The sequence below is a fragment of the Haliotis cracherodii genome, unplaced genomic scaffold, assembly GCF_022045235.1.
Source record: "Haliotis cracherodii isolate W230 unplaced genomic scaffold, xgHalCrac1.p SCAF_37, whole genome shotgun sequence".
NCBI classification, from domain to species: Eukaryota; Metazoa; Mollusca; class Gastropoda; order Lepetellida; family Haliotidae; genus Haliotis; species Haliotis cracherodii.
The window spans coordinates 2122828-2143381 of record NW_027266294.1 but is presented as its reverse complement, the minus strand read 5'-3'; the positions used below and the strand labels follow the sequence as shown (position 1 = coordinate 2143381).

At 40.0% G+C, this 20554-nt stretch overlaps 1 protein-coding gene and 1 long non-coding RNA gene across 3 annotated transcripts in view; both read left to right on the top strand.

Annotated features, from left to right (window-relative positions):
* The window catches only part of LOC139477928 (uncharacterized), an 85219-nt gene extending 71019 nt beyond the window's left edge, over positions 1–14200 (top strand). Inside the window, exons 2-3 of the long non-coding RNA XR_011654163.1 lie at positions 13038–13088; positions 14128–14200. This is a non-coding gene — a long non-coding RNA (uncharacterized lncRNA). The remainder of the gene's footprint in view (positions 1–13037; positions 13089–14127) is intronic.
* Positions 14201–16353: 2153 nt separating this feature from the next.
* Positions 16354–20554, top strand: part of LOC139477925 (E3 ubiquitin-protein ligase mib1-like) — a 54969-nt gene continuing 50768 nt past the window's right edge. For both annotated transcript variants that reach the window (XM_071260376.1, XM_071260375.1), the window contains exons 1-2: positions 16354–16490; positions 19836–19934. In XM_071260376.1, the coding sequence (XP_071116477.1) occupies positions 16358–16490; positions 19836–19934 (232 nt within the window). In that variant the 5' untranslated portion in view covers positions 16354–16357. The remainder of the gene's footprint in view (positions 16491–19835; positions 19935–20554) is intronic.

Genomic DNA, 20554 nt, shown 5'->3' with positions numbered 1-20554 from the left:
ACGAGTTACCTCCCCTATATAAGGTAGGTAGGTTATATACAGTGGCAGTGTAACAGTGTAGTGTGTTGCTGTAGAGTGACAGGAGGTTACCTCCCTTCGTAAGGTATGTAGGTTATATACAGTGACAGTGTAACAGTGTAGTGTGTTGCTGTAGTGTGACATGAATTACCTCCCCTGAGTAAGGTATGTTGGTTATGTACAGTGGCAGCGTAACATTGTAGTGTGCTGCTGTAGAGTGACATGAGGTACCTCCCCTACATAAGGTATGTAGGTAATATACAGTGACAGTGTAACCATGTAGTGTGTTGCTAGTGTGACATGAGTTACCTCCCCTACATAAGGTATGTAGGTAATATACAGTGACAGTGTAGCAGTGTAGTGTGTTGCTAGTGTGACATGAGTTACCTCCCCTACATAAGGTATGTACACTACTGCCTAGAAGTTCATTCCCCTTACACGCATGGGCAACGCGTTACGCAACCAGTGTGCATCGGGTTGGTCACGCGTGTGATACCCGTGTGCAACGCGTTGCACACGGGTGTGCACCCCGTCCGCCACTCGTGTGCAACGCGTGACACACTCATTAGAGGGGGAACAAACTTTTGACCAAAGGAGGACCCGTCTTAAGCTGAACCTGGAGGTGGTAACAAGGAGAGAAAATTTTGTTATCCTGACGAAAAATGATAATGCACATGTATTTCCTAATGTCTCCTTTCTTTATGTGATTTTGTGGGAATAACATGAATACTGTTGTGATCAAATAGATGTGTTTTGTTTTATACGACCATTGCTTCTAAATCCGATGGTGTTAAGAGAATACATGGTCCTGGAACATGTTATTGCAATTGAAATGCTTTTATTGTGATTTGACATTAACCGTCTGTAGTACGACTTTCAGTGATAATATGTATGAGGTTTGGCGGCGCATTGTTTTTAATGGACCCTGATTACTTTATGATGACTTGGACTCTTTATCACAGCTCCATAGCCGTGAGGCTGGAAAAGAGCAGCATGTAATTAATGAGGGTGGGTTATATCATTGAGGATACACTTGAGGGAGAGAATACTAATTACCGTACTACAGGAAGAGACCTGTAGACGTAAGCGCGGGGTTGTGTTTTAGCTGGCCGTTCGATTATGGCCGCCAGGAGAAGTGAGCTTTGACTGCGTCATCTAAAATAAATAATAAGATACAGCAGTGTTATTTTCACGGTCTGTTGAATAAACTCCCAGTGCAACGGTCAATATATCTTCTACTTGATCCTTGATACATCATTTTGGCATGCACAATATATAGTATTTCAACGTACAAAAGAGCACTGATCTAAAGCAATTCCGCGGGAGTAGTTGTTACCTGTGCATTACTGTATTTTCTCAGTGAGTACCCGGATGATATAGCAGAAATCTAGACTTGTTCGCGACCTGTGCTCGCCATTCGTAAGCGCATTTTTATTGAAAGTAGAAGGACATATGGTCACACTGATCAACAAAAATGAAATACAGTTTTTGAAATGTAGGTATATTTGTGGGGAGCATCGGTAATGGTGATGCAGTTTTGATAAGTCACTTGCTTGGTAATTGTGCGATCTTCGTGTACACTATTTTGACTTGCAACACAAAGTAAATATTTCATCTGCACATTGCTTATTTTACCGTGTGTATATGTTTACATTCAAAATGTAAACAGATTTCACTAAGGAAATGTATTAAACGCCAAAATATTCAGTTTATTTTACAAATTAACTGAAAAATATGTCCATCTTTATTAATATGATAACGAATTCCAAATATTTGTTTATGTTTAATATCATCACCAAGTACAGTTCTGTATTGTTTGGCTTCTTTTCTTAGCATAATTAATATATTGTGATGTGTTTAAGCTCTTTTGGTCGTCTTTATCATTTTTAGTCAGTCGGTTAAATAAATGAATGGATTATTCAGTCAATTTGTAAAATGACTGAAATATTTAGATATTTAATAAATTGCCTGAGTGAATCATATTTTACACATTGACTGTAACATATACACGCTTACAAAAGAAAATACTTGTGAAAACAACGTCTATCGCGCATCGAAAAACTTCCCAACCAAACGGAAAGGAACAAGAATGATTCTGTTCAAAGCTGCAGCGAATGAATGAAAACAAAATGCAAATATCATTATTACAACCTACCAAAGTTATAATGTATCCGGGAATATCAACATAAAGGAACAATATCCATTGCGTCTGCAGCTGTACAAAAATACTTATTCGATGTCAAATGTCTATGTGAGAATCAAATACTTTAATAATAATTATTTGGAAACAATATTTGGAATATATATGAAATATATTAAAATATTTAAATATATCGTTTTTAAACGTTATTTAAATGTATCGAATATTATAACCCGTGTCTGTTTCTTAACTGATCACTTAGTTTGTTTCAATTGTTTCACATAGGTGCCACGTTAGCTGAGAAAGCCCACGTGACAACTACTTTTATAATGTCCACGGTTCTTAAAAACATACATTGAGTTAGATAACAATGAACAACCAGTCAGTGTATTATCGGTTACCCTTTGAACAAAGTATGTTGTTTTTACATCTGTACTTCACGCCATGATATGAGTGTATTCCCTAGGTTTAGTAACCCTACCTTCACATGTAAACACTTACTTTTGACATATCCACTGTGCAAGATAACAGTAATTAATCAATCAACGTATTTCCTGTTGATCCTTTGATGTCTGGGAGTTGTCATAGCGACTGATTTATGACTACCATTGTCTGCAGTACATTTGACTTCAAGGGCAATTTACCCTGTAGCCATGTCTCCTTAACTTAATTGCCATTACGTTTTAGGCGCTAATCCCCGTTGTTAATCCTCACCAACATTTCATTGTATTTTGACTGTCAGTCAGCCTGGACTACCATATCACTTCCCTTTAACTACTGCTTTTATAGTATGGCATTTATTGCCCTAATTGATCATCCCATGAACTGTGTTTGTTAATCACGCCCATATGTCCAAAGCAACGTCGTTGTCTCTTTGTCTGTCCATTGTTGTTCATTACTATATATGTGCTACCATTACACAGTTATATTCACGGCCGAACTAATGGGCATGGCCTCAGCCCTCCACAATCAAGAATCCAAAAACAACCAAAAAATCCTAATACTTACTGACTCCCTAAGTGGACTACAAGCCCTCCAAAACAAAAATACCAAAAACCGACCTAAATTAATAAATCAAATACTTAAAAGCTCCAACGACCTAACAAAAGCAGGCAAACAAATAACCTTCTTGTGGATACCCGCCCACGTAGGAATATACGGTAATGAAAACGCCGATAAAGCAGCTAAACTATCCCTTAAAATCCCAGAAATAAGCTTAAACTTACCCATCTCAAAAACAGAAATTAAAAGTGTAAACAAACAAAAAATCACAAAAAAATGGCATAACCTATATCTAAACTCAAATAGCAAAATCAAAAGAGTGCTCAGCAAACCACTAACCAAACCAAAAATTCTCCATCCATCAAAAAAAATCGACAGAGTAATCACTAAACTCCAAACAGGACACACCAACCTAAATAACCACCTAAAAAATTTTAAAAAACACACTTCAGGTAACTGCCCACACTGCAAACAACCAGAAACCCCAGAACACGCACTCATCCACTGCACACACTACCTAACACATCGAACCGCATTACAAACCACCCTCAATCTAAACAAGGCTCTCACTCTAGAAGCAATACTAAACCCACAAAATAAACTAGAAAACTTCAAGGCCTTAGGCGTATTCTTAATAAAAACGGAACTAATAAAACGCATCTAAAACCATAATAACCTACCAAATCAAAATCACATAAACAAACAATCATCCACCATACCCAGCTCCCTTAGTTCTCCTCCCCAACCCCATCAGCATCTATTCCAAATCTCAAAATTCCCAAATTCTATATAAGCAACCCCTAAAGCCCCCTCTTGGGTTGCACAGACCACCCTCGCCCCTTTCGGAAACACATTAAATGGCCTGGCCGGGCCCGTGTGCGAAATACGCATCAGTCGGAAAGCGCACGTTAAATCTCCAAAGTAAGTAAGTAAGTAAGTTACTAGGGTGTTAGTCAGGCTTGGTATTCCGAGTGCTGGCATAGGGACGACCTCGAGCAGGATATGCTGCTCGTAAGAAACGCCCTGAGGTGAGCTGGAGCTCCGTTCACCTCTTGTACGCCTGAGCTGGAAAGTCTGCTAATTGCTGTGTTTGTGTTGTCAGAGCAGGTATTCCGCTCATTGTGCAATTGTTGTTTATTGTTTACATGTTGTGCATAAAGCGTTCCGGGACAGTGATGTCGATTTTGTCCTTTATTCCCCCAAGAGCTAATTTCCCGTCAACACATGCACGTTGACAACTGGTGTTAGAATCCGGCTGGAGTAACTTTTGAGCTTACTCCCGATCCCGTAACCTCTCTGTATGCCTACCACCCTGAAGAACAATCATCAACTCGAGCCATGAAGAAACAAGATTGAAGAAAACAACAGGAATCTCTCCGAATCTCTCAAGATTTCGTTCATACACAGGACCAAGGAAGTATAAACGCCTATCCCGCAGTGATCCTGACCACAGCCATCATGATGCAGATCATACAGAAACCGCCTCACGGGCACCTACAAGATGGACACTGTGTACAAGATATCTCATTGGGACTTACTAATTTGTGTTTACTTACATGGACTCAATCCAGGATATATTATGTGTGACTGTTGATAAGTGCAACCAGGTATGTTTAATCAAAGCCAGTATATTAATGCCAAAATGTATTTCCAAAATTAATTTTTATATGTGCAATATACTCCAATTCCATGTTAAGTCACGCTAGATCTTTGAAGTTATTGTGTAGGGAATCTTGGAAATGTCTCTAGGCCACGCCAGACATAGATACAGCTAAGCCCTGACAAACCTAAGCTGTAGGGTTATCGAGTCACACCTGAAAGTTAGACTCGTAATTTCAAAAATCTAAACGACCAAATTTGTCATTCGTTACAAGTTTTTAATGTGCACAGTTTGGTACAAAATTGAAAGTATTGTCTTGGACTTTGAATTCAGATTAGGGATTTTCTTGGGTTATCCACCCACACACATGTATATTGTATGTCAGTATTAAGTAATTAACAGCACAGCGGTATTCAGCATTTCAGAATTTTGATGTCGGAATTAAGGATTATTATTTTCCTTGGGCATAGCACCCATAACATATGGGCAAGCTCCGTTAAAGACACGGGAAGAGCACCCATTGTACTTAAAAGGGCAAACGTACCCACAAGTAACGTTTGAGTCACGCGGTAAAGCTAGACTCCTGGTTTCAAATTTCTTTATGTGAAATATTTGCTGAGATGTTTAATTTGTACTTTTTATGACATTACTCATTATCATTATTCAGTACTGAGTCGCACCGCCAAACCAGACTCCTGAATTCAAAGAACCTCAATAATATATTTATTGAATCTGTCCAAAGCGGTAATTAACTCGTAGTGAATTTGCACATTACAAAGATCACTTTCAAACTGGCACTTAATCAAATTGGCTAGATGACCACTTTCATACCGTCATTGCATAGGTATATTGTTGCACAAGAATTTCAACGATATCATGAATTCATCTAACTGATTTTGTTCACATTTTGCACTATTGTTTCCGTTGGTGAAAAAGTTCATACATATCAATTTGGACTTGTCAAAGCTTGGGGTCCAAGCTTCACGGAACGGAGGGAAGTTGTCATAGCGACTGATTTATGACTACCATTGTCTGCAGTACATTTGACTTCAAGGGCAATTTACCCTGTAGCCATGTCTCCTTAACTTAATTGCCATTACGTTTTAGGCGCTAATCCCCGTTGTTAATCCTCACCAACATTTCATTGTATTTTGACTGTCAGTCAGCCTGGACTACCATATCACTTCCCTTTAACTACTGCTTTTATAGTATGGCATTTATTGCCCTAATTGATCATCCCATGAACTGTGTTTGTTAATCACGCCCATATGTCCAAAGCAACGTCGTTGTCTCTTTGTCTGTCCATTGTTGTTCATTACTATATATGTGCTACCATTACACAGTTACTAGGGTGTTAGTCAGGCTTGGTATTCCGAGTGCTGGCATAGGGACGACCTCGAGCAGGATATGCTGCTCGTAAGAAACGCCCTGAGGTGAGCTGGAGCTCCGTTCACCTCTTGTACGCCTGAGCTGGAAAGTCTGCTAATTGCTGTGTTTGTGTTGTCAGAGCAGGTATTCCGCTCATTGTGCAATTGTTGTTTATTGTTTACATGTTGTGCATAAAGCGTTCCGGGACAGTGATGTCGATTTTGTCCTTTATTCCCCCAAGAGCTAATTTCCCGTCAACACATGCACGTTGACAGAATGATCAGTTGATTTACACAAAAAGTAAATCAACTGATCATACATCTCTTGCTGGGCTGCCACGTGCATAATTCACATTCCACCTCACTTCAAACCTGGATTTAGATTAAATGATTACCCCAGGTACAAGAAAGACCAAATTTGACCCTTTATCCGGTAATCTGAGTGGTGCTACAACTGAGTATACATAATATAAATTCATTAACTGAGCAGCATGTGAATTACGACAAATACAGAAGTGTAGGGTTATACCAGAAAATGTGGATGACAACAAGGGAGTAGTAATTGTATCATCCACGCAATCCGAAATCCGCAAATGCTTTCACTCAGGGATACTTTTTTTATTATCAAACTGTAACAATCAGGGGTATTTCCAAATAACGACATCCGATGAGCTTTCGCCGTTATTTGTCTGTTTGTTTAGGCTGAAGAAATTAATTACCATGCGCCCTTTGTTGAAATCTTCATAGATCACGGGTAACCAATCAGTTTTCAAAAATGCGTAAGTTTATTTAGCTGTCCTTGCAGACTGGTAGCCCAGTCTCTCGGTTGCGTTAACGAGCAAATTGACTCACGGCAGCTAGTAAGCCCAAGCGGAAATCCAAAGGTCGTATTACCTGAAGAATCAACCTTCATTTGCGTAATATCTACTGCTCTTAAAATCAATATTTCTCCTAATACTAAAATTCAGAACTTTCTAACCAAGGATTACCAGTTGAAACTGGTCGATGGCTGAACATTCCCAGGGAAGACAGCCAGTGTCCACTCTGTGATTCTATCGCTGTGGGAGATGAATTGCATTATTCATTCCGATGTGAAGCTTTACACCAACGGCGATATGAACTCTTAAATAAGCAATATCTTAAGTTTCCAAACATTTAAGAAATTATGACCACTAACAGTGTAAGAAATCTAAAAGGCCTATCTAAATTCCTTAACAATGTGTACAATACAATTGGTAAATTGTATTAGTATCCACGTATCCTATTTTTATCATTTTTGTTAAATTGTACATAATAAAAATTGTAGATAATTGTATGTCATGTTATTCTAAGAATAAATGAGTTTGAGTTTGAGTTCGACACCCGAGAAGAAGCCAGAGATTAGTGCTCCTTTTTGAATAGTTTACAATCATGTGTTTTAGGGTTAGCTGCGTTGGCTTAAACGTATTTTTATTTCAAAAGAAATCTGGATCGGTAAACAACCAAAACTTGCTTATGTAATACCTCTCCAGGTAACAACTTAACAACAGCTGGATATATATATATAAGAGAGTGATGAACATAAACATACAAAATGCACAAATGAAATACACGAAGCCAGTACACTGAAGCAAGTGGTGTCTGTGAAATAAGGTAATGCAGTTTTCCTTTACTACATGCATAAAATTAAGCTACTCAAACCTTTTGCTTTTGACAATGATGTCATGAACTGATTTAAGAAGAGTCATGTTTGTAGAACTGCTTAACTACTGCCATGTAATATCATGTTTAGACCATACCCATGTGTGTAGAAATACACAGTGTTTCTGATATTATCGTATTTTTTAACAGTTATAGAAAAAGTGAATTGCATCTTCAAGGTGATATCCACAAGTGCAGTCTGGTATGTCTGATACATGTCGTCTAAACTTATCAGCGTTTAAGTCACTGCAGCCGAGCCTAAGGCGACAGTGGACAATTTGGCATGATCTATGAAAATATTTGAAGTCAAAATTATTAATAATTGCATCAGAACGATTAATTAAGGATTTGATTTCTTTTAATGAGCGAGCATTAGTTACTTCATCGGATAGAGGGTTCCGCAGGTTGATCATATCCAGAAGAAATGATAATAAGCATAGGTCTGTGTTCTACATTTGATTGTTTGTATGTTGAATCTTTTTCTAAGGTTATATTTGCTGTTATCAGAGAATTGAATATACACTTTTCAAATATTTTGGCTAAGCAACTTGTGAGTGCTACAGGTCTATGATTTGGGCATTCATGTTCATCGCTGACACTGACACCGCATCAGCCCGGCAGTGGATTTGACACAGTTATTTGCGCACTGATTATATAACTCCTACAGACAGGTGGGGTGGTTGTTCAAAGCGAAACGGACGACCCCCTCTGTTATCTAATAAATGCTGTGCGGCGCCTTTGATCTTGCCTCCAACCATACACCTTATAGTAGTAAACGACGATCAGGATGGCCTGGAAATAAACACAATTCTGTCTGCCCAGTGTATCCACAATTAACTAGAATGCTTCATATCTACAAATATATATATAGAAAATTGCATCAGTGTGGTTTATCATGTACAATGCTTTCTTACGCTTGGTGAGGCAGACTGAAATGGAACATTAGGATAACGTCAGCAGGGATAAAAGAGGTCATACCAAAGAACTTTATTTACTAGTGGAAAAATCAGACATTCCGATCAACCACTACAAGCCCCGGCAGGATCTCAAGGTTGACCAGATCAACACCCCAAAGGAATATCTCTACGCCAAACAAGGAGTCCCTTTCGTCATGGTGCACAAGAAGGGGGGACAGGACATCGAGTAAGACATCACAAACTACACAGACTTGTAACACTTCTTCCAGAGTAGTGGCGTACCGACCTCAAACCACTTCGTCGCCAATACCGCCGCCCTCCTTGCCAAGTCTCTACCAGAACCCCGACCCCCAGGATGAGAAGCTGACCAAGAGACTACTACAAGGACTAAACTTAATTTTTTTTTTTTTTTTTTTTTTTTTGGGGGGGGGGTTGTTTGCACTTCTTTATTTAATCATTACGCTTTTTTACCCTAATAGTATAAGTGCTTCCCCGTGTGCGAGATAGGCTAAAGTCTGAAAGCGCACGTTAAATCTCCGAGGTACCTATCTACCAGAACTTTATTTGCTGTTCTGGTCATACATAAATATATGTAAGTTACGTACATGGGGAGGCTAGATTATTTACAGCTTACAGCAAAATAGTGCAAATATTATGTTCAATAAAAGAAAACGTTGATAGATCTATAACACACTTTTTGTACTTTTAATCAAACTGTGGACTTTTAAGACATTTTCGCTTATTGTAATAACATCTAGCTAACCAATCATGTCTATCTATGAAATCTACAAGCATAGTTGCTGTCAAACCTAAAAAACATATACAGGGAGGTAAGTTTTGACTTGCCAAGCACCTTAAGGTGAGTTTACTTTTAAACTGTCAAAAGCTATTGTCCCTTCAATACTAGTTTAAGTCTGGAAACTGTCTCTCGGACTGTTATGAGTTATGATGTATTTTATGATATAACTGGGGAATGTTCAAATTAGTTATCGCATTTAATCCAACGTTCTAACTGTCAACTGTCTCAACAGGATCATAGGTTTGGTTATATATCTCCTCCCTGTCTCTATGTCTTAAGTTGGTAATCGGTAACTGCGGGCCAAATGTATCAACTTATTCATCTATTGTTGCAAACTTGACTGATTTAAACATATCTTATTGATCATGAACTACTCAGTCAGTCAAGCACCTGTATCAGAAATGTAAAACCAGCCATGTTTCATGTAGTCCCAATATCACTGAAAAATGCCGATGTAACGTGACATATAAATTTACTCACAGACAATATATTTTTCGTGAGAGTGAAGCACAATTTTATTAAAGTTTTATTAACAATTTCATAAACTATAATAATATTAATATTTAAATTCATCATCACTTGCCAAGTTTATGAAAATGTCCCCATTTGGGAGATGTCACATATAAACAAGGATTCGAACTAAATTTGATCGTCTTTGACACTGAGGTTTATCCCCACTTTGCCAGCAAACTGCAGAAGATTAACAGTGAGTGAGTGAGCATCGTTTCTATGTTTATACAAGAAAAGATGTCATGCCAAAAACGCTCACAGTAGTTCGTGAGTAAACTCACGACCTGTCATGACCTGGTTGAGTGACTTCCTCCAATCAACATGAAAGGATTACCCACAGAGAAAGAAAGGATTAAAGTCACCCATAAATCTTCTCCTAACGTAGTACTCCAACTTCTAAATGCCTCTCAAAGAAGGATTAAAATCCTAAAGATATCCTATCTACGTGGTATAGGTACTCACAACCTCTAATAATAAACTGTTACGTTTGGTATCCCCAGCAATACTCACCATGGTCATTGGGCAAATGTAAAAATCACAAACCCTAACGAGATTCTGTCAACATGGTCACACCCGGTGATTGTGAAGATCTCAAATTCTATCAACTGTCAGACAGCATGGCTGTTCATATTCATTTACAACATCCTCTTATAATTAGTATAAAAGTGTCCCACACAAAACCTTCTTTTATTTATTCTTTCAAAATACAACACAGAAAGTGGGGTGTGGTGAAATGGGACATATTCCTACGTGAAATAATGAGACATTAGTAGTGGTGACGGCTATATCATAATTGTACTGTCTAAAGCATAAATTTGGCGAACGAAAAACGTTATATTTGCATTCAAATGGAATGACTCGTGTGGGCAAATGAATATGTTCGCAATCCACAAACAATCATTTTATTAATGGCGAACATTTACCAACCCGCGACAATCGTGTCAACACGGGGGTTCCCCTAGCAATAAACTCGCATCTAAATTCACTACTGTTCTACTGTCGGCTAGCCACAATGGCTAGACTGGACCCTAGTGGAACGGTTCATGCCATAAAAGTCTAGCAACCGAACACTAATTAAGATGGGCCGATCTTGTATTTACGGTCTGGTGAGCACAGCTCAATGGCCACTCATTAACTCAAATTTCACATCTCACTGTTTTGTTTTATCTCACTATTCATTTGATAAATTTGTCGACTTCAACTGGAACCCGGTCCCGTGTTACACGCGTGGCACACGCGTGTGCAACGGGTTGCACACGCGACGCACACCCGTTGCACACCCGTGTCCAACGGGTGCTCACCCCGTGTGCAACCCGTTGAGCACCCGTGTCACATGCGTGTTACACGCGTTCTCAACGCGTGTTAGGGGAATGAACTTTTAGGCAGTAGTGTAGGTAATATACAGTGACAGTGTAACAGTGTAGTGTGTTGCTAGTGTGACATGAGTTACCTCCCCTGAGTTAGGTATGTAGGTTATATACAGTGACAGTGTAACAGTGTAGTGTGTTGCTGTAAAATGACTTGAGTTACCTCCCCTGAGTAAGGTATGTAGGTTATATACATTGGCAGTGTAACAGTGTAGTGTGTTGCTGTAGAGTGACATGCTCTTGCGCTCCTGGCTGTGTGCGGTCCAGCATTGACCTGCTTGAATACACTGGTGCAGTTGGCTGCAGTTGGGAGGGCGTGTGGCAGGAGAATTCCGTTGTTGTATCGTTGAGCCATAATATTGTCGTGGAAATGGATCAAACCTGTCTTTTCCACGATAAGAGATAGCTGCCCATATCATAACGCTACCCCCACCAAACCTGTCAACTTCTCGTACACAGTTTCCAGCATAACGTTCTACCTGACGTATGTAGATCTGTGCTCGTCCATCCCCTCGACGGAGGAGAAATCTTGATTCGTTGCTGAACCAGACATCTTTCAATCGCAGTTGAGGCCAGACACTGTGTTGACAACACCAATGTGGACATTGTTGACAATGATGTCGACTCAATATGACGCGTCCAACAGGACGTGTTGCTGTAAACCTGCTGCTCTTAAACAGTTTCGTACGGTCTGGTCGGAAATTCTGCACAGTCCGGGTATTTGGGATGCGGTTAAGGGTGGCTGTGGTCGTCCTTTCGCGTAGGTGGCACAGTCGGATGTAGCGATCATGGGCGGGGCTGGTTACTCTTGGTCGTCCCGACCTTGGCCGATCATGTGTTGACCAATGCTGTTGAAACCGATCCTAATGCCTTGTGATGGTGCCGGGTGCTACATTGAAAACCAGCTGATCGGTTCGATTGACTGTCACTGTTCGTTTGACGCAGATGCCATGCAATCAAAAGCCCTGCACTTTAATACTGTCAATAGTGCTGCTGGACATGCAGTACGTGCAGCTCCCTGACCCTGCACTTGAAGCGTTTTTCCGAATCGTACATGTTTCCCGACTGATGGTTTGCATGTCCTTGTTGCGATCATTTTGTTCCGGGAAATTTCTCATTGACTCTTTAACACATGAAACCTCTTCCTTTTGCCCCTCTTGATCCGCTAATTTTGCATTTATGGCCAAAAATATCCGTTTGCGATTCTTATTTAAAGAGTTTTTATACGCTATTCGTACCCTATTCATTTGCATGACCTGACTTGAACACGGGGAAGTATAAATACTAAAATCATTTTATGAAACTCTTGAATATGTTCTGTTTTTTCTGGATCCCTTTTGCTCGTCAGGTACCAAACATATACACTCACCTTTGCAATTCAGATCTATGTCACTTCAGCCTTTCTAGTCCGTATATTACTTATATAAGCGAAACTCACTCACCCGGTAAATAGGAAATATAACTAACTGTGGAGAAATTGTAAATTTGTCATCCACCTTACATTTCGGGAGAAGCGTTAAACAAATAAGAAAAAACAAATAGTGTGGATGTAATTATCTTACTTGTGTAAACATACTGCATTTAATCATACATGCTGTTTTGTTTGCGTGAATGAGCACGTGTTTAATATTTTTCAGGAAAGCAGAAAAAAACAGGCAAATCAGGGATTATGGCGTCAACGACTGAAGGTTAACAGTTTTTTTTTAATTTGTCCGTTTGTATAGTGTTAACAAATGTATTGGTCGAATTAGCTTTAGCACAATGTATTACTGGTCAGATATTCCCAGACATTTCAGTTTTAGATTTTTATTTTATCTGGTCATAAATATTGTTACAATATACAAAACGTTGACGTCATGTTACTGCTTGTTGTTTTCATCTTACGCCAACATTTCCTTGAGAGGCATCTAGAAGTTGGAGTACTAGGTAAGGAAAATATTTATGGATGAACAACTTCTGTATCACAACACTGTTATCAAGCAAGTGATGTACACAGTATGGTTGACAAGTATATGTACAGGTAGGAGGCAATGTTAACACAGGAGAGTGGAGAAGTCTGCTATGTACACAGAAGGGTTGTTAACATGTTGACCAGCCAGGTCAGTAGTACAAACAAAAGGGTGAAGCCAGTATACTTACTTGTCAACCATAATTGTTTGCCTTACTTAAGCCAACATGCACACTCATAAAAAGATTATTCACTATCATCTCAAAAAAGATTGTTTGATAAGAGGGATGATTTCAACTTTCCAATAGTCAATTTCCACATATGCCGAGCAACATTCCATCAGCTCAAGCCTTTTAAGCTACACTGGAACACTCTTTCTACCAAGATGTCAAAGAGCGTCTACGACTTTCACTTAAAGTTGTTTAATCAAGGTTACAACAGTCAAGGCAACAATAAAGCTTTTAAAACGTTCATGGCAGATATGTTAGGACATTTCCAAACTTGACGCATCTGTGACAAAAGTTATGTCTGATGCACTGCGTGTTTTTTCTTCAAGTGAACAGTTCACTTGCCCTTTGCATGTGTTTGTGATGACTGCCCCCGTTGGAGCAGGATACGGTCACCTTCTCGCGAACACCTTGTATTATCACTGTTTGATAGTCATAAACGCATGCTCATGAAATAGTCAGGCTCGTATAGTCGATGAGATTTCTTATGAATATTGAAAGGGTTGTGTTGCGTTTATTTAATGAATAACGTGCATTTTGTTTTTGTTGTAGAAGATGGCACCTTCGAAGCAAATTTCCCGGATAATAAACGTGAGCTACTCTCACTTCACCTTTTACGTTCCCCACGCCTGTCCTTGATGGAAGGATGTCTACTAACACTGTGTTCAGTATAATATACAACGTCAACGCAGGAGAATATTCAGTCTCATTTATCTACGGAAGAGGTTTCATTAAAACCTCATTGGCAATGATGTATAAAATATGACTAAATGATTTGATACCCCATAATTCAAAATGCGTGACTGATGGTCTAAAACCCATTAAAAAGTAGGGGATACTCGGAAATAACTTAAAATTTTGAAAGAAAAAACGTTTACTCACATGCCTTGCGGCCGGGACAACAAAGGGTGTCAGTATGTTGTCCCGATAGTATTGTTTGGTGGCCATTCCTTGCACAATATGTATTGGGATTGGGTCAGTCGTAATGATGCCAGGTCGCAGGTTAACATTGACTTACATTCACTTTGATGTTCACTTCAAAGTTCAAAGCCAATCATGACTCATTGGAAAACATGGCACATGGCCAGCGATCATTACCCATGTTGCGACGGTGTGTACACCATTGACGCCTGTTAGCACTATATCGATGTGTAATACCCCCATTCCACCAGGCGATTCTCTTCTGCGCTCTACACGCTCTGAGGGGGCGCCATACGTTTCCTCACTTTTCGGCTATCTTGGGGCACTTACGATCTGATTACGATCAGATAGCGCTCATGTTGCGATCCAATAGAAATCTATGTGATGAGATAGCGACTTGAAGACCCTTGATCATAACCAAAAACCCAAATTGTTGCTATCTTGCACGATCAGTTCCAGCAATCAGGATGCGATCCAGTGGCTCTCTATCATTGCGATCTAATGCGCTCTACTCCGATCCGAGAGCGATCTCGGCGACCTGTGGAGATCCACTGGCGCTCAATTAGCGCTCTTTAGGATCCTATAGCGACCCCATCGCCGAATTTTGGGTCCAATCCTACAAAAACTCGTAACGTTCTGAGGCACTCAGTTCTACGCTTGGTTGCAGAGGGGCAGGTCCTCGTCTTAAGTGGCGAGCTGTCGAGCATGGAGATGAGCTGCATGTAGACGATTTCTAATCACCTGACCCAAGACTTGTATTCTAGCAGCCTGATGCAAGTTTGCAGCAATTTGATTCGCCGTTTTAGATAGATATAGTATAGAATGATTTCGGATCAACTGACCCTATACTCTTGTCGTTGACCTTGGATGCCCGGATGTTGGTTACTGTTCCATAGTCTGCTTGAGTGAGTAAGTGAGCATGACACTTACACACAAGGTTGAAAGTTAACAGCACACAATGATTGTGTAACTATTCGATGCTCATAAAAATACTTTTGTTTCACGGCTTATACAATGCCACAGCTTACTGGAAATAAATGTCTACGCACCATGGGCTGGCTGCAAACAGGAATTACGCAAAACGAAGATGCCAAACATTTCAATGTTCATCAAAACACGATATCATCTTTGTGGAGACGTTATGAACAGCAAGGAAACACTCATGGCTTGCCACGGACTGGTTGTCCACGTGTGACGTCACGTCAACAAGACAACCCTATTCTGTGGATGCATCAAAGGAATTGATACTAAACTGGAACATTAACAGCTTGGACAATTATTAGGTTCATACCAGTTATGGCAGAGCCGTATGCAAGAAGTTGAGGGGCCACAACATCCTGGGGGGATGAGATGTTGTCTATGACAGGAGTATTTTTCACCACCCCTTTGTTAGAGCTTGTCACTCTTCTTCTTCTTACCAGGTGTGGGTTTTATCAATGAATTATGATAAAACATTGATTAGACAAATGATCAAATATTATGTTGCTATTTTCAAAAGCATAACATTTACACCACTTTATATGAAGCAAATCGTTTTCCATGAGTAGATATAAAATTTATCCTGAAAGTTTACTTGACTTTTCCTTCTTAATGTGTTTTCACAGTTACGCTGTTCTTGACACAAGGCGGAGGACGTGTGCTGAGGGTTACTTTCCACGACACCTCCTCGTGGTGTCATAAAACATCCTGGATCTGTACACTTATACCCGACAAATACTGCCCCGATATCAACCATCACAAATTCCGACAACGGTTATCTGCGTTGAAGGAGCAGTTTGCAACTCATGGACGCCTGACCAGCATACAGTTCGACCGGTGGATGTTTGTCTTCGGACATGAGACAGAGGATTTAGCCGATGATATGCTGTGTAGATATACAAGTCTTAAAGAAATCATTTTGAAGTTTATCCAAGAATTTGATGCACGTGTCACGGATATCACAATGAAGTCGGAATCAATGAAAGTAGATGCAGCAGCAGCGAGGAAAGACCAAGGTATTGTATTGTACTTGTATACTTAGAGTGTATCATGTTTGTATTTGTACTGATGTCTGTGTAAGGACAGACTATTGATATTCAACTTGTATAGTTGGATGTTGTTTCATGGCGCCAAAGGCTGGTCTGTATGTGTATGTAACTTGTGTATTGATTCAGGTTCATATCAATCCAATTCAGTATCAAGCGCTTATAGGAAACGAGTTGTCTGCAAGTTACTTGCACTTAAATTTGAAACATTATATGTGTGAGGATATTAATCACTGCTGACGTTTCACTAAATTGGAGCAAATATCCGGAAGTAATCACGCGAGTGTCTTTTGAGATGGTTACTATCCTTGGGCAGTTTAAAAATTGGTGCTTCTCGAGATGCTAAAAATTGAAGAGAACCGCTTTGGGGTTGATGTTTCGTAGTTTCATGTGATGTGTCATTTTTTACTGTAAAAAAGGTTATCACGCGATTGTGTTTTGGGATTGTTTATATCCTAAATTTAGAGTGAGTGAATGAATATTGCTTAACGCCGCATCAGCAATTTTGCAGCTATTCGCGGCGACCTAAATTTAGAATGCACATTGTATTTTGCAAGCTTTGGAAAGCTAAATACAAAGTGTTTATTCCTAATACGTCGTGTTGTAGTGGATAGAGCGTCTGCCCGGAAGAATGTCGATGGTTTGATCCCTCTCATACCAAAAGACGTTGACACATGTGCTTGTTGTTACCCTGCCTAGCGCTCGTCATTAAGGGGATAAAAGAAGGACTGGTCTGCTCAGAGTCAGTATGCAAGGGCGTTCATGTTAAACTGTGGCATGGTATCTCAGTAGGCTAGCACTATAAAACTGGCATTAGTCCGGACTAGTACAAGCAGACACTCAAATATGTGTACTTACACTATAAAATATGTGTTTAGAATATAAACACATACAAGACATGTTCCGATCTAAACATGTTTAGGAATGTATTTAAATGCAAAACGGTATTTAAATATTAGATAGACAGCTTGGACCATCTATGGATACTGGAATAGATAGCCAGTGTAGAGCAGCTATGTCGGAAACTGGAATAGATAGCCAGTGTAGAGCAGCTATGTCGGAAACTGGAATAGATAGCCAGTGCAGACCAACTATGTCGGAAACTGGAATAGATAGCCAGTGTAGACCAACTATGTCGGAAATGGGAATAGATAGCCAGTGTAGACCAACTATGTCGTAAATGAGAATAGATAGCCAGTGTAGAGCAGCTACGTCAGAAACTGGAATAGATAGCCAGTGTAGACCAACTATGTTGGAAACTGGAATAGATAGCCAGTGTAGACCAACTTTCGGATACTGGAATAAATAGCCAGTGCAGACCAACTATGTTGGAAACTGGAATAGATAGCCAGTGTAGACCAACTATGTCGGAAACTGGAATAGATAGCCAGTGTATACCAACTACGGATACTGGAATAGATAGCCAGTGCAGACCAACTATGTTGGAAACTTGAATAGATAGCCAGTGTAGAGCAGTTATGTCGGATACTGGAATAGATAGCCAGTGTAGACCAACTATGTTGGATACTGGAATAGATAGCCACTATAGAACAGCTTTGTTGGAAACTGGATCTGTCTCGGAGACAGCGGAACGAATTCGTGTGTTAAAACAACGAAAGGCAGCAGCCAAATCTGGTTGTGCAAAAGCTAGGAATAATCTTACTACTTTGATAGAAAGTCAGGATCAACCATCACAGAAAGAGGGAAGTAATGGTGTCGACCAAATGAATGCTCATTTTGTGAAAGCAAAGGATGTTATGGTATATTTTAAACTGGAAGAATGTGGTAATGTTAAAAAGTTGGATCAAGAAATAGATAATTTTGAGGAGGAAAATAAATTAACTCTTGAATCTGTAAAGGGATATTTGCAAAGCAGATCAGGGTCTAACTGTTCAGGAAATAGCTCTGTGTCCAGTAGAAGGTTAGGCAGGCTATATTGCATACCAAGAAGATCTCAAATTATAAAACAACAAAGTGTTGTATCTCAGCAGCTATCTGAAGTAGCCGACCATGAACATTTGGTCTTTGAAGGACACAATCATGGTCAGAAGGATGAGCTAGCATTGCATGTTGGTAGAACAAAATGCCCAGGTAAGTCAGATAATAAGGCCATAGGGAATGACATGTGGAAACAGTTGAAACGTGTGTCGATACCTGTATTCTCAGCTGATATAAAAACATATCAAAGTTAGAAGGCTGCTTTTATGATTTGCATTGATCAATACCAAGCCACACTTGAGTACAAGTTGTTGCAATTATGCCAATTTCTCTCGGGCTAAGCGTTGAAATCAATTCAGTCTTTAGGCCACAGCTCAGTAGCTTATGATGTTGCACTAGAATGTCTTGAAAGAAAGTTTGGTGGGAAGAGGCGGCAGATTGCAATCCAAATTGAGGAAATTAGTAATTTCAAGCCAATTCCTGAAGGCCATGTTCAGGATCTAGAAAAAAACTGCTGTCATTTTGGATGTTGCAGTCGCAAACATCAGAGACTATTACAGACTATGCATAATGAAAACTCTGGAAAGAATGGGTTCATTGACAAGATGTCGCGTACCTACCAAAACAGAGATATAGCTAAACCACAAGTTGATAAGTCAGTGGTAAATTTTGGTCACGATGCAGAAAAATCAAAATCTCAAAAACGTGATCAAACTGAAACATCTCATGCAACAATGCCACCGACGTCAAACACTTTGATAGTTCTTCGCACTGTCCAGTGGTATTGAAAAATGGGACCATTACAGTAAACGCTTTGTTGGATGATGCGAGCACAAAGTCTTACATTAATGCCGACATTGCAGCTGAGTTGGGTTTACAGGGTGAGCCAGAGAAGATCTTTGTAAATGTTTTAAATGGTCACACAGAATCGTTTGAGACAAAACCAGTAGAATTTAAGCTTGAAAGTATCAGTGGTGATCTTAGTATTCAGATGTCTGCAATGGCAACTAATGCTGTGACTGGCAAGTTGCAAGTGATTGACTGGCAAAAGCATAGAAACAAATGGACACATTTGTAAAGTGTACCATTCCCAAAAGTATCAAAGCCTTGCAGGGTTGAATTGCCTACCGGAGTTGATCATTTGGATTTGCACCAGTCGTTTAGAGAGGTGACTGGGCATCCTGGTGATCCAGTTGCAAGACTTACCCCACTTTGATGGAAATGCATAGGTCGCTTATCTGATCAAGGTAAATCACTACTGACCTGTCTTTTGTCGGAACTCCCTAAAAGGTTTTTGGATTGTGCTGTCACTGGCATGCGAATGCATTTAATCTAAACTGACATGATAGATTTTCTCTTGTCATCATGTGTTCGCAGAAACAGCGCCTGGAGGGACGACTGATCATGACGTACCATGCAAAGACAAACCTGAGGTCGATGAGGACGTCTCCCACTCACATCCCCAGAAGAAGGAAGGTGACGATGTCTTCTCTTCTCTGTCACATTCCAATACTTACATGTACACTACTGCCTAAAAGTTCATTCCCCTAACACGCGTTGAGAACGCGTGTAACACGCATGTGACACGGGTGCTCAACGGGTTGCACACGGGGTGAGCACCCGTTGGACACGGGTGTAACGGGTGTGCAGCGCGTGTGCAACCCGTTGCACACACCTGTGCCATGCGTGTAACTCGGGACCGGGTTCCAGTTGAAGTTGACAAAATTATCAAATGAATAGTGAGATAAAACAAAACAGTGAGATGTGAAATTTGAGTTAATGAGCGGCCATTGAGCTGTGTTCACCAGACCGTAAATACAAGGTCGGCCCGTCTTAATTTGTGTTCGGTTGTTAGATTTTTATGGCATGAACCATTCCACTAGGGTCCCGTCTAGCCATTGTGGCTAGCCGACCGTAGAACAGTAGTGAATTTAGATGCGAGTTTATTGCTAGGGGAACCCCCGTGTTGACACGATTGCCGCGGGGTGGTAAATGTTCGCCATTAAAAAAATGATTGTTTGTGGATTGCGAACATATTTATTTGCCCACACGAGTCATTCCATTTGATTGCAAATATAACGGTTTTCGTTCGCCGA